At 44.4% G+C, this 14,601-nt stretch overlaps 1 protein-coding gene across 1 annotated transcript in view; it reads right to left on the reverse strand.

Annotated features, from left to right (window-relative positions):
- Positions 1–14,601, reverse strand: part of LOC108680409 (centrosome-associated protein CEP250-like) — a 41,210-nt gene that overhangs the window by 5,172 nt on the left and 21,437 nt on the right. Inside the window, exons 9-14 of the mRNA XM_047882383.1 lie at positions 7,027–7,206; positions 5,956–6,147; positions 4,977–5,149; positions 3,877–3,991; positions 2,737–2,973; positions 1,442–1,630 (exon numbers count right to left, since the gene is read on the reverse strand). Coding sequence (XP_047738339.1) covers positions 1,442–1,630; positions 2,737–2,973; positions 3,877–3,991; positions 4,977–5,149; positions 5,956–6,147; positions 7,027–7,206 — 1,086 coding nt within the window. The remainder of the gene's footprint in view (positions 1–1,441; positions 1,631–2,736; positions 2,974–3,876; positions 3,992–4,976; positions 5,150–5,955; positions 6,148–7,026; positions 7,207–14,601) is intronic.

Raw genomic sequence — 14,601 nt, forward strand, 5'->3', positions numbered from 1 at the left:
CACTCTCACTCCCCTCATCCATCATCACACTCTCACTCCCCTCATCCATCATCACACTCTCACTCCCCTCATCCATCATCACACTCTCATTATCCTCATCCATCATCACACTCTCACTCCCCTCATCCATCATCACGCTCTCACTCCCCTCATCCATCATCACGCTCTCACTCCCCTCATCCATCATCACACTCTCACTCCCCTCATCCATCATCACACTCTCACTCCCCTCATCCATCATCACACTCTCACTCCCCTCATCCATCATCACACTCTCACCCCCTCATACGTCATCACACTCCTGTCTCTTATACACATCTAGATGTGTATAAGAGACAGGAGTGGGGGGAGGAGGGGAAAGAAGGGGGGAGAGAGGAGGGGAGGAGGAAAGAGAGGATATCTGATCCAGAATAAAGGACATCGTACGATTGGGCTGCATGCTAGTGGCCAGCATCGTTCATTACCATAATAACTTTCATTATCCCCTAAGCACAAGCTTCATGGTATAGTACCCAATAAAGTTGTGTCTACAGCCATAGTAAGCCTGAACCCACCGCTCCAACCAATTTATTCTCCATGGAGACAACACTCCATCATGGTCCTACCTCCACACTTGCTCTGACTCTCCACTCAAATAAACCTAACCTAAACTCACTGGTTGCAGCGAGATGTAAAAGCGGGTCACGCTACGTCATCACACTCGTCTGCTGCACGCTACGTCATCACAATCACCTGCTGCTGCACGCTACGTCATCACACTCACCTGCTGCTGCACGCTACGTCATCACACTTACATGCTGCACGCTACGTCATCACACTTACATGCTGCACGCTACGTCATCACACTTACATGCTGCACGCTACGTCATCACACTTACATGCTGCACGCTACGTCATCACACTTACATGCTGCACGCTACGTCATCACACTTACATGCTGCACGCTACGTCATCACACTTACATGCTGCACGCTACGTCATCACACTTACATGCTGCACGCTACGTCATCACACTTACATGCTGCACGCTACGTCATCACACTTACATGCTGCACGCTACGTCATCACACTTACATGCTGCACGCTACGTCATCACACTTACATGCTGCACGCTACGTCATCACACTTACATGCTGCACGCTACGTCATCACACTTACATGCTGCACGCTACGTCATCACACTTACATGCTGCACGCTACGTCATCACACTTACATGCTGCACGCTACGTCATCACACTTACATGCTGCACGCTACGTCATCACACTTACATGCTGCACGCTACGTCATCACACTTACATGCTGCACGCTACGTCATCACACTTACATGCTGCACGCTACGTCATCACACTTACATGCTGCACGCTACGTCATCATACTTACATGCTACACGCTACGTCATCACACTAACCTGCTGCTGCACGCTACGTCATCACACTCACCTGCTGCTTCACGCTAGCCAGCTCGGTGTGGAGCACGGCGATGGTGTGCGCATGCTTGGCGACGTCGTCACGCTCCTTGCAGAACTTAGCGTGCACATGCTGGCGCTCCTCATGCCAGGCGCCACGCTCGGCCTCCAGCTCAGCGACCACGCGCCCGCGCCGCTCACACTCCTCCACGTGCGCCTCACACTGAGGCCACGAGGCCAGTCATTACGTTTAGTGTGATTCATAATAGAGGCAATCATTACCTTCATAGTAATTAATAATAGTGACAATCATTACCTTCACAGTAATAAATAATAGTGGCAATTATTACCTTCACCGTTAATAATAGTATTGATACAATCATCACCTTCATGGTTAATATTGGCACAATCACTACCTTCACAGTTAATATTGACACAATCATTACCTTCACAGTTAATATTGACACAATAATTACCTTCACAGTAATTAATACCAACAGAACCATTACCTTCACAGTAATTAATACCAACACAACCATTACCTTCACAGTAATTAATACCAACACAACCATTACCTTCACAGTAATTAATACCAACAGAACCATTACCTTCACAGTAATTAATACCAACACAACCATTACCTTCACAGTAATTAATACCAACACAACCATTACCTTCACAGTAATTAATACCAACAGAACCATTACCTTCACAGTAATTGATATTTACAAGTTGATAAATTCCAAATCGGCCTCCCAATAATATGTACTGACGCGAATAATTAACAATTCAATTAAACATGAATTATGGCTGAATTACGCTTTAGTATCCTCGTAGTTGTACGACATCTACTGCAGTGTCGTACATTTGTACACACGGCACAAGCATTGCAAGGGTACGGGCGTAGTGCACACATAAAACTATAATTATACACATTATCTATAATAGTATAATACACATTACTATACTATAATATACATTATCTATAATATAGTGTACAACGAATGGGCGGGCCACTCCACCTACACTCAAAAAGCTGAGTCGCCCACTCCCCCCACTCACCTCCCTCTTGAGGGCAGCCTTGGCCCGCTCCAGCGCCTCCTTCTCCCCCTGGAGCGCCTCCAGGTCCTCCAAGACCCTCTCACCTCACTCTTAAGGGCAGCCTTGGCCCGCTCCAGCGCCTCCTTCTCCCCCTGTAGCGCCTCCAGGTCCTCCAAGACCCTCTCACCTCACTCACCTCCCTCTTAAGAGCAGCCTTGGCCCGCTCCAGCGCCTCCTTCTCCCCCTGTAGCGCCTCCAGGTCCTCCAAGACCCTCTCCCCTCACTCACCTCACTCTTAAGAGCAGCCTTGGCCCGCTCCAACGCCTCCTTCTCCCCCTGGAGCGCCTCCAGGTCCTCCAAGACCCTCTCCTTCTCCCTTGCGGTAGCGTCTCTCTCGCGGGCCACGGCCTCCAGCTGCTCGCGCAGCTCCCCGACGCTCGCCTCCAGCGCCACGGCCGTCCCGTCAGCGGCCTCGTATTGCTTGCGCAGCGACCCAAGCTGATCTTTGTGCGACGTCAGCTTCAGCTGTTAAACCGTCAGCAGTGTTAATGCAGTATAATTATGTATATGTATAGCGACGTCAGCTGATCTTTGTGCGATGTCAGCTTCAGCTGTTAAACCGTCAGAAGGATTATTGTAATTAATATAATTAGTGAGATGGAAGCGTCAGCTGTGTCAGCCGTCAGGATAGTTATTATAACTAATATAATTAGTGAGATGTCAGCGTCAGCTCTGTAAAACGTCAGCAGGATTATTGTAATTATGTATAGGTACAGTATAATATATCTAATTTTGCGATGTCAGCTTCAGCAGTTAAAACGGTCATCATAATTATTGTAATTAATATAATTTGTGCGATGTCTGCTTAAGCCGTTAAAACGGTCAGCAAGATTAGTGCAGTATAATTATGTACCTACATATAATATAGTACACATAACCTAAAATAAGCTAGCAACACCTAAAATAGATTGCACTCACTTAATTATTACATTTAATTGATCACAATTATACAATGCATATATTATATTTAGAGGATTATACTTACTTCATCCAAGTATTAAACTAATGATAATTATATAATAGAATTTTTATCCATTAATTATCCTTAAAATTAATCCATATGTATATATATACAGATAATAGATTGCTTATCTTCATATAATCCATATATTATTAATAACGAATTGTGAAATACTCAGTCATAAAGATCACGTAATGTACGAACTGTCTCTACACATGGTATACTGGGGGTACAATTCTTATCCCGCGGCTATACAGGCGGGGGACTATACAAGCGGGGGATAATACCCTTTTGGGGGATAGGGGGACCAGGGGACGGTATCTAGTTCCTAGGGGACAAGCAAAGTCCCCCCGAGGGGAGCAGAAGAGGGGAGCAGAAGAGGGGAGCAGAAGAGGGGAGCTACGTACCTGCAGTTCGTGTATCTGCAGCTGGCGGTCAGCGAGGGCGGAGCGCACGGCGGACACGGTGGACTGCGGCAGGTCGGGGGCCACGGCCCCCCCATCACTGCTGTCCCGGGACAACCTGCACCACATACAACACATTCATACATGACATTCATCCTCACATGCACCACACTCATACACGACATTCATCCTCACATGCAAGATATTCATACACGACATTCATCCTCACATGCACGACATTCATCCTCACATGCACGACATTCATACACGACATTCATCCTCACATGCACGACATTCATACACGACATTCATCCTCACATGCACGATATTCATACACGACATTCATCCTCACACACAACATTTATCCTCGTGAGGGGGCATTTGTCTCACACTTCATAATCTTTTATGCTACACAACAGGACAATATTCTTGCTCATACAAAATATTCATGCTCAAACGCGACATTTATTCGACTTTTGTGTAAGTTCTACAGACAAAATACAACTCAATATACAATAAAATTATTTCAATATTAAAGAATCACAAACCTTCAAGCGAGATAACTTGAATTTAGTGCAAAAATAATGTATGTAACATTACATCCATTGCTGATCAATCTATTTGTACTTATTTCAAAGCTTATCTATTTTTTGCTGTCTTTTCGTCTCGATTGACAAGCTTATGCTGATTACTTCTGCCTTCGTATTTTTTCCTATTCCTAATACCAGTAATCAGTAGAACGCGCGAAAAATTCTCTGATTAGTTACTTTGACCTACATAATAACGCATTATATTCCATTGCCTACATTAGGTCAATCTACAGATATACTGAGCAGCTTGCATAAACTTTAGCTGAAAATCAAAGAGCTTTGATGAAAATTGAAGAGCTTGAATAATATATATAATTATACACTACCAGTCCACATGATATATACTTAAGTGAGCAGCGCGTGGGCACCTGAGCAGCGCGTGGGGGCACCTGAGCAGCGCGTGGGCGCACCTGAGCAGCGCGTGGGCACGCACCTGAGCAGCGCGTGGGGGCACCTGAGCAGCGCGTGGGCACCTGAGCAGCGCGTGGGGGCACCTGAGCAGCGCGTGGGTACCTGAGCAGCGCGTGCGCGTGGGACGGCGCGAGCGCGGCGGTGGCGATGGTGTCAGGGCGCAGAGTGTCTGCGTCGCGCAGGACGCACTGCGCGATGTCCAGCAGGTAGGCCTCGAGGCCACGCACCTTCTGCCTCAGCGCCTCCTGTGCCTCCGCCTCCGTCGCCCCCTCCTCCTGACGGGGGATGTAGAGGTAGAAATTCCCCGATGTAGAGGATAGAAATTCCTCGATGTAGAGCTAAAAATTCTTTGAGAGGTAGAAATTTCCTCCCGATGTAGAGGATAGAAATTGTTTGACAGTTCAAGTTAATGCGAGGCGATAATATTTGTTACAAAATGGTTTATTATTTTGAATTTGTTGTAATTTTAGTTTAGAGGCCACCGGAAGAAATGTACGGAATGCTGAGGTTCGTTGATAATTGTTGCGTGGAGAGCCGGAACGGAGGTACGTATGTGCCACGGTTGAACTATATAAGGTTGACCCACGAGAAGTTCCGTCTTTCAGTTCAACTTTCTTGTTACGTCAGGTAGATCGAGAAACGTAAACAAACCCGTCATTCCCATGCCTGATTGGTCGATTGGTTTGATCGCATTTCGGTGATTGGTTAATGCCCGTGACGTCACTGAGATCAGAGACGTCACAGGCGAACAACGAGCTACATCCGCAAAAATGGGCTTCTGATGGGTCAACCTTATACTAGTTCAACCATGGGTATGTGCAGTGTTAGGATGTGAATATGTAAATATATATGTGAATAGATTCGATGTGGTGGACAAATTGGTATTGTTAGGAGACAAAGGTCTTGTTAGGAAGAAGGGGTCTAATTCTGTAGGCTAATAAGGGGAAAATATTGTAGTCAGAAGGCAAAGGTCTATTAATAATAGGTGAAAATACTCGCGTATATTTACCCTTCCCCTCCCCAGCCCTCACCACCCTCCTGTTAGGTCCAGGATGCATTCACCACCCCTCACCACACTCACCACCCTCCTGTTGAGGTCCAGGATGCATAGCTCCTTATCTCTGAGGGCGGCACTGAGCTCAGAGACCCTGGTGTTGAGGTCAGAGATCTTGTCTCTGAGGTCACGCTTCTCGGCCTCCGTGCGCGCCAGCAACTTCTCGCCCTCCTGCACCCGCGCCCACACGTCCGATGATGACGCCATCACACCGCCATCCTGGGCACCATCATGCACCATCATCATAGTGAGCATCACCATCATAGTGATAGTGAGCATCACCATCATAGTGAGCATCAACATTATAGCGAGCATCACCATCGTAGTGAGCATTAGCGTCATGCATCATTATCATAGCGAGCATCACCATCATGCATCACCATCGTAGTGAGCATCACCATCATAGTGAGCACTATTAATTCAGAAGACAATAGTGTGCACTATTGCCTCACAAGACAATAGTGAGCACTAATACCTCACAAGACTATATTACCTCACTATAATCTCACAAGACAATAGTGAGCACTATTACCTCACAAGACAACAGTGAGCACTAATACCTCACAAGACTATATTACCTCACTATAATCTCACAAGACAATAGTGAGCACTATTACCTCACAAGACAACAGTGAGCAGATGTGTTGACAACGATATTCCAGTAAAATGTACATGATGAACTACTCCAATTGCACTATGACTACCAGCCGGAATCGATAATTGTCATGTAATCCTAGAATCAATCCTAGAATACCTATAGAATTCTTAATATGAATAAAACCAATGCATGCTAATTCATTCGATATTCTTTCGCATTCTAAATAGAAGTTCATCAACTTGCTTCTTAGAACTCGTAATCCAAAATACCACTGATGCTATGAAATACGTATTTTCTAAACCAAGTTGAATGCGTGAACTCGAAATCTAAAATAGAACTTAGTAAATCAATTATTTATATTCTATATAAAATTCCTGGAGTTGAATGTATGAACTAAATTCGATATAACACTGAAACTATACTCATTTATATACTATAAAAAATTCATAAAATTGACTGGTCAACTCGTAATCCTAAATATAATTTAACATAGTAATTACGTGTATGACAGCACAGGCGTGGCCAATGGAGGAGCTGTAGCGCGCGAGGTCAAGTGCGAGGTCACTGAGGTCACGGCGCGTGAGTGACCTGACCTCAGCGAGGGCGCGACGGAGGGCGCCGGTCTGCCGACGGAGGCTGAGGGCCTTCTGGTGCCCCGCTACTGACGCGCGGCCGAGGATCTGGAGGAGGGAAGTAAACGTGGAGTTCTTGAGTAAATGTTAGCTAAATAATAGCTCTAATAATTAGCTCTAATAATTTAATTAGCTAAATAATAGCTCTAATAAATAGCTCTATTAATTTTTAATAAAGATAAAGTGCCCCGCTACCGACGCGCCACCGAGGATCTGGAGGGGGGAAGTAAACGTAGAGTTAATTAAGTATAGATTTAATATTTAATAATTTCAATAAAGATATTAAGTAAGGGTTTAATGGCTTTAATAATTAAAAAAAAATAAACTTCCCGGCCACAGATGCGAGACCTAGAATCTGGACGTGGGAAGTAAACGTGGAGTTCTTGAGTAAAGGTTTAATGGCTTTGATAATTTCAGTGGATATTAAGTAAGGGCTTAATGGCTATAATAATTTAAAAAATAAAGTTCCCCGCTACCGACGCGCCACCTAGAATCTGGGCGGTGGAAGTAAACGTAGAGTTCTCAATTACAGGTTTAATCCTTAATAATTTTAATAAAGATATTAGGTAAGGGTTTAATGACTTAAATAATTAAAAAAAAATAAAGTTACCGGCCAGGGCTTCCCTAGGGCAAGCTAGATTCCCCTAACAAAATTCGAAGTAAATTCGTCAGCTTCTGCGGAAGTCTCGCTACAGTTGGATTAAGTTATCCTGGGTCTGCTAGACCACCCGATCGAAATCAGCGACTAGTCAGAATCTCCTTGCCGACTTTAGATTCTCCTGGGAGTATGACAAGAGTTGGCTCGGCCAAGTCTACCGAGCCTGCAAACTGCCCATGCAAGGGATGCACTTCAAGCCTCGAGCACCGGGAGGAAGACGTCTTAGTGTTCATGGGCGAGTTTGCCCAGTACCTGCATGACTACAAGAATCCAGTGCCCGTATGCGTATACGCATACGGCGCGACGCACGTTCATATTCGTTTTTATTCGTTTGCATTCGTATTCCATTGCTTAAATTTATGATTTAGGCTATTAACTGGAAATTTAAAGTTGCACTTTTTCTTCTTAATACTTTACTAATGCAAATCATGTGCATATGTACAATTCGAATTTAACGTACATATGTACAATATGTACAATTCATACATATGTACAATTCGGCCATAGAAACTATGATTTAGGAGTGTGGCACATGTTGTAAATCATTGCCAGATACCAGGTTTTGTACGGATGGGGAGGATTTCTTTCACATAGGCAGGCTCGGCCAGAGCTGCCCCGGATACGGATACGAGCCTAATACGTGCCGCCCAGCGGCCGCCAGAGAAGGGACCAAACTCTCGCAGCTGTCTGACATGGGGGCGGAAAGTTGACCAAAAAGCCGACATAGAGAAGGTGATTTACGCGCTCCCAGAGTCTTAGGCGCTACCTATTATAGAGACGGAATCTTTCTAATTTTTTAGGGTCAAAACAAAAGTAGATTCATAAAAAGGGTAGATAGATAATCAAGGTAGATTGCTAACTAAGCTAGAATCCTAGAGAGAGTAAATTGATAACCAAGGTAGATTGCTAACCAAAATAGATCGCTAACCAATTAGGCAGATTAATTGCTAACCAAGGTAGATTGCTAATAAAGGTAGATTGCTAACCAAGGTAGATTGCTAACCAAGGTAGATCGCTTACCAAGGTAGATCGTTAACCAAGGTAGATTGCTAACCAAGGTAGATCGCTAACCAAGGTAGATTGCTGACAAAAGTAGACTGCTAACCAGGCATGCAGTTTATAAATAAGAAGCGACAGCGCAGGGACGACAAGCCGGCGACGCAGCAAACTACAGGGCAGGTAATTGCCGGGCAAATAACTGGACTGCGCGGCACGCAAATAACTATGTGTGTCACACGCAGTGTCTGGGTGTGTCACACGCAGTGTGTCTGTGTGTGTCACACGCAGTGTGTCTGTGTGTGTCACAAGCAGTGTGTCTGTGTGTGTCACACGCAGTGTGTCTGTGTGTGTCACACGCAGTGTGTCTGTGTGTGTCACACGCAGTGTGTCTGTGTGTGTCACAAGCAGTGTGTCTGTGTGTGTCACAAGCAGTGTGTCTGTGTATGTCACAAGCAGTGTGTCTGTGTATGTCACAAGCAGTGTGTCTGTGTGTGTCACAAGCAGTGTGTCTGTGTATGTCACACGCAGTGTGTTTGTGTGTCGCACGCAGTGTATCTGTATGTGTAACACGCAGTGTGTGTCACAAGCAGTGTGTCTCCATTTGTAACACGCAATGTGTGTGTCATTTTCAGTGTGTCTGTAACGAGAGAAGCAGCGCCAATAATTACACTCTTCAGAGCCCTCGTGGTCCCCAATCTTGAGTACTGCTGCCAGCTTTGGGCACTGCTCAAGGCGGACGCTTCGCGGAAACTGGAGTCAGTCCAGCGGACCTCCACGTACAGGATCAGCGGTATGAGGGAACTTGAGCTGAATTGCTGGGACAGACTGAAACACTTGGGACTGTACTCACTGAAGAGGAGAAGAGAGAGATACATCATATTGTACACTTGGAAGATGATAATCGGACAGGCTCCAAACTTTGAAAGTTAGACCTCCAAAATAGTGGCATATTACAACGAAAGGAGGGGAGACAGTGTAGGTTCCCCCATTCAATAACCGTGCTCCGTCCAGAGTACAGACTCTTAGCGACGGATCACTGTCCGTGATAGGACCGAGGCTCTTTAATGCCTTGCCAAAAGCGCTGAGAGCAGGGTAGTTTACCCTTGCGACTCTCAAGAAACGACTGGACAAGTGGTTGAGAAAGATCCTGGATTGTCCAGTTAAGGGAAACTTCCCTCAGCAAGTGACAAGCAACAGCATCTTGCATCAGCTGGCCAAATGGAGGGCAAATAGACGGAAAACGTTCAACATTTTATCCCGGACCCGAGGGACTTGCCTATCGACGACTCGGAGACGGAGGAGGACGAAGGCGGCGCATCAGCGTGCCCGTGGACTACAAAGTCTCAAACTCATCATAAGGTCACAAGGTTATGTGTAACACGCAGTGTGTCTGTGTGCGTCACACCCAGTGTATGTGTGTCACACGCAGTGTATGTGTGTCACACGTAGTGTGTGTGTGTGTCACACGCAGTGTGTGTGTGTGTCACACGCAGTGTATGTGTGTCACAGTGTGTCTGTATGTGTGTCACATGCAGAGATCATCATAGTATCACACGATATGTACGTGCATCAGCACACGCAGTGTACGTGCATCAGCACACCCAGTGTACGTGCAGCACACAGTGTACGTGTCTCGGTATACTATCATCGCCTCATCATCACCATGTTTTCCACGTTCAGAAGGCATGATATGAGCCGAGATTATCTGGATTAGAGGCGGCAGTAATAATCTTAATAAACTAATAGCGTGGACGGCACATCAGAGTTAATGGAAGGTTTCTTTTTCCCGCGAGGTCGTTCGTCATCGCACTGCGCAACAAATCCTGACATATTCTACGACACCACAACACGAGGCTCCTCTCATTTGTGGTTACGGGGAATACGGGGAGGTTATTCCTCTTGTGACAGCTTCCTTATCATCCTAGTGCAACAGGGATATTAGTTTGCATTGAGGTTATTCCTGTTGCGGGGAGCTAGGTTAGGTTAGGTATTCCTGTTGCGGGGAGAGATGCCTTCCCCTTCCTGTTGCAACGGGGACATTAGTCTGGGGGAAGGTTATTCCTGCTGCGGGGAGGTTAGGTTAGGTCCTGTTGCGGGGAAAGCTGCATTCCCATTCCTGTTGCAACGAGAACGTTATTCTGGGGGGAGTTTATTCCTGTTGTGGGGAGAGCTGCATTCCCCTTCCTGTTGCAACGGGGACATTAGACAGCGGGAAGGCTTTTCCTGTTGCGGGGAAAGCTGCATTCCCCTTCCTGTTGCAACGGGGACATTAGACAGCGGGAAGGTTATTCCTGTTGCGGGGAGAGGTTACTTTCCTATTGCAAGTTCAACAAAAATATTCGGAGGTTGCTTGTTTCATTCCGGCTTCGCGTCATTCGCTTTCATGAACATTTTATTACAATATCAAACAAAATAATTGTTCTACGATAAGGTGTGGAGATTATTGGTGCGGTTTCTTGCTGACTTCATTGGATAGTTAGACAATTACAGTGAATGTCGTTCGAGAGTAATATCAGACCTATTTATCAAGATCTATGTGGAATGCTCCACCGTTATTAATATCGAGATCTGAACCTAACCTCTATCTAATGGAAATACATGAAATTTGAAATCAATAATAATGGTTGGTAAAGATCTTCAGAATAGGTCTGTCGACAACGCAAGTATTAATACGACAGTTACTGAACAAAATCGGACACTCCCAACAAAATTCACGCAGGATTACATAGTAAATAAATTGCAGTGAAATGAATCTCAATTAAATTAACCACAACCCATCGGTCACAGGATATTGTGTTATTTGAAGGAAGGGAAAAAATATACGTCGGCAACTATAAAGCAATAGAAATTAATTTTACATCACGAAAAGGATGATATATGGCAAACAAATGAAGATTTTTATTCAAATTTTATCACTCTTTTCTAGAAAGATTTAAAAGTCCTCCAACAACCTGGCCCACTGACTACAGTAGCGATAGTTACTTAGGTAAAAAAAACTGTTCTTTCATCAACACTGGGAAAAGATAATGCAATCTTTTAAATATTTCAATATAATATCAACATTGATATAAACGAAACATCCTTCCCAAGCGTAAGTAATAAACAGCGCCATAGGTCAGTTTGAACGTCTTCCCTCTCACGAATGAGACTCCGGAACAAATGAAAGTCCCCGGACGAATGAAAGTCTCCGAAACGAATGAAAGTCTCCGAAACGAATGAAAGTCTCTGAAACGAATGAAGGTCTCCGGAACGAATGAAAGTCTACGAAACGAATGAAAGTCTCCGGAACGAATGAAAGTCTACGAAACGAATGAACCCTATCAAAATTTGGCGAGCCTGGCGAGCCTGAATTAGGAACCGCCTAGGACTCGGACCGAACGTAAATCAGCTTCTCTATGTCCGCTTTTTGGTCTACATTCCGATCCCCGATTCAGACAGCTACCAGAGCCTGGTGAGGGGACTGAGGGGATTCTGCCAACTCTTGCCCTACTCTCAGGAGACCATAAAGTCGGCCAGGAGGTTCAGACTAGACGCTGATTGCGATCAGTTGGCCAACTCACCCAGAATAACTTTGCGCCGAGTGTAGTGACTATTCGGCCGAAGCCTAGGCGGTCCCCGAATTTTGTTAGGGAAAGTCTCTGAAACGAATGAAGGTCTCCGGAACGAATGAAAGTCTACGAAACGAATGAAAGTCTCCGGAACGAATGAAAGTCTCCGAAACGAATAAAGTCTCCGGAACCAATGAAAGTCTCCGGAACGAATGAAAGTCTCCGGAACCAATGAAAGTCTCCGGAACGAATGAAAGTCTCCGGAACCAATGAAAGTCTCCGGAACGAATGAAAGTCTCCGGAACCAATGGAAGTCTCCGGAACCAATGAAAGTCTCCGGAACGAATGGAAGTCTCCGGAACCAATGAAAGTCTCCGGAACCAATGAAAGTCTCCGGAACAAATGAAAGTTTCCGGAATGAATCAAAGTCTACGGTATGAATGTCTGTGTGGAGCCTGCGGTGTCAGAGCCGCCATAGGGGCGCCTCACGGCCCGATTTAGCAGGACGGCCGAGCACAAAGGAATAATGACAATAATTAGACGGCGAGCAATATAACCTGACGGTGGCATGCAGGATGGCAATTCCTGGTCCCCAGTATACTTAATTGTTATTTTAAGAAATTTATTTACCGCAACGCATGCCATGTTTCATCAATTGCTGCTGAGAAGGCTCTTGTTTTCGTTGTTGATTTATGATTGTACGTCAAATTATTACTGACCATAGGATCGTGTCATTTTTATTTAGATATAAATTAAAAAAATTTATCCCAGGAGACATCTATAAATTACTCTATTCCATCAAAAATGCCACAATCAACGAAAATCCTTTAAAATGAAATAATTTTCACACCAAAGTACATCTCGAAGCCATAAAAAGAGACAGAATTTTAACCGCGCAGGTGCCAAATTTAGGCCTGAAGAAACCAGAACACGCAAGTGCAACATCAACGAACAGCTAAATATCCCCGACATGTTCTCTCGTGCTGCCGAGCATGCCAAACCAGTGTCTTTGTTATTCTCTCGCACGACTGCCAAATCTCACCTTAGCCGTATCAGCTTGAAACAGTTTGCGTCTATAGTGTGTCATATCCATCTGTCCAGGAAACGTTTTTTTGCGAATATGCCGAATATAACCTTATTCGTGCCACTTTGACACAGGTTTTGTTTAGTGTGTTATATCTATATGGCCCTCAGATTGTCCAGGAAACGTTTCGAGTTTTTTGCGAATATGCCAAATCTCACCGGCCAAGGCCAGCCTTTGAGATTCGTAAAATAAGAGTTGGCAGACGCAGCAAGCTTGACACATGCGCCAGAGGAACTGGCATAGCGTGTTGCTACATCACTGATGCGGAAGAGCAAACACGCAACGCTAGTCGTACAATTAATGATTTCCGCGTCCACATTCATAAGCGATATTGATTGTATAACATAAATAACGGTAGTTTAACTCACAAAAAATAAATGTTGGTTTTCAAAGAACATAAGTCTAATGATTTCTAATACATACATCACTGAAACTGTGTGTCTTAAATGGAACAAGATAAAAAATGAGTTAAAGGATATTTTGATCAACAGTTCAGTATTATTGTGGGTTTTCTTGGAAAACGAAGCCTATACCAGCTCATTCAAAGGTTGTTAGGAAGAAAATCCCGTAGAGTTAATGAGCTTTCAGATGCAACAGTCCACGGATTTTGAGACCAGCATTCAACTATCTCCGAGGACCAGCCAGTTTGACTCTACAATTTTCAGGAAGCAATTCACGACACGGAAGCGCCATCAACTTGTCATTGTGACACATAATAAAATTATACTTTACTAACAGGAAATGAGTTGAGCAAATGGAGCGAGGGAGGATAACTGTCGCAGGAATACGTTATTAACTATTAAAAATTGTTTCTATAATAGCAATTTTCACAGAAATGAATAGTTCTGACCGTGCGCGGAAATCCTACACAGGTTAACAGCAATAACTATTGACAATCGGAGCAAGAAACACAGTTTAATTTTCATCTCAATGTCAAAAATAACAATTGAAAAATTTCGCACAATATATTAATACTTACAATTAACTACCGTTGAATCTTCTTGATAATTCTTGAAAAATATTTAAAACTCTACATCGACATATCAATTGAGATTGTTATGAGTGCAAATCTGAACCTTAACTTAAGAAATCTCATACAAGCATGAGGCTGAAATTAATGCTTATTAAGGAGAACTTGTTATCATTTAAAGGTT

Source organism: Hyalella azteca, unplaced genomic scaffold (genome assembly GCF_000764305.2).
Source record: "Hyalella azteca isolate HAZT.00-mixed unplaced genomic scaffold, Hazt_2.0.2 contig10325, whole genome shotgun sequence".
Classification (NCBI taxonomy): Eukaryota; Metazoa; Arthropoda; class Malacostraca; order Amphipoda; family Hyalellidae; genus Hyalella; species Hyalella azteca.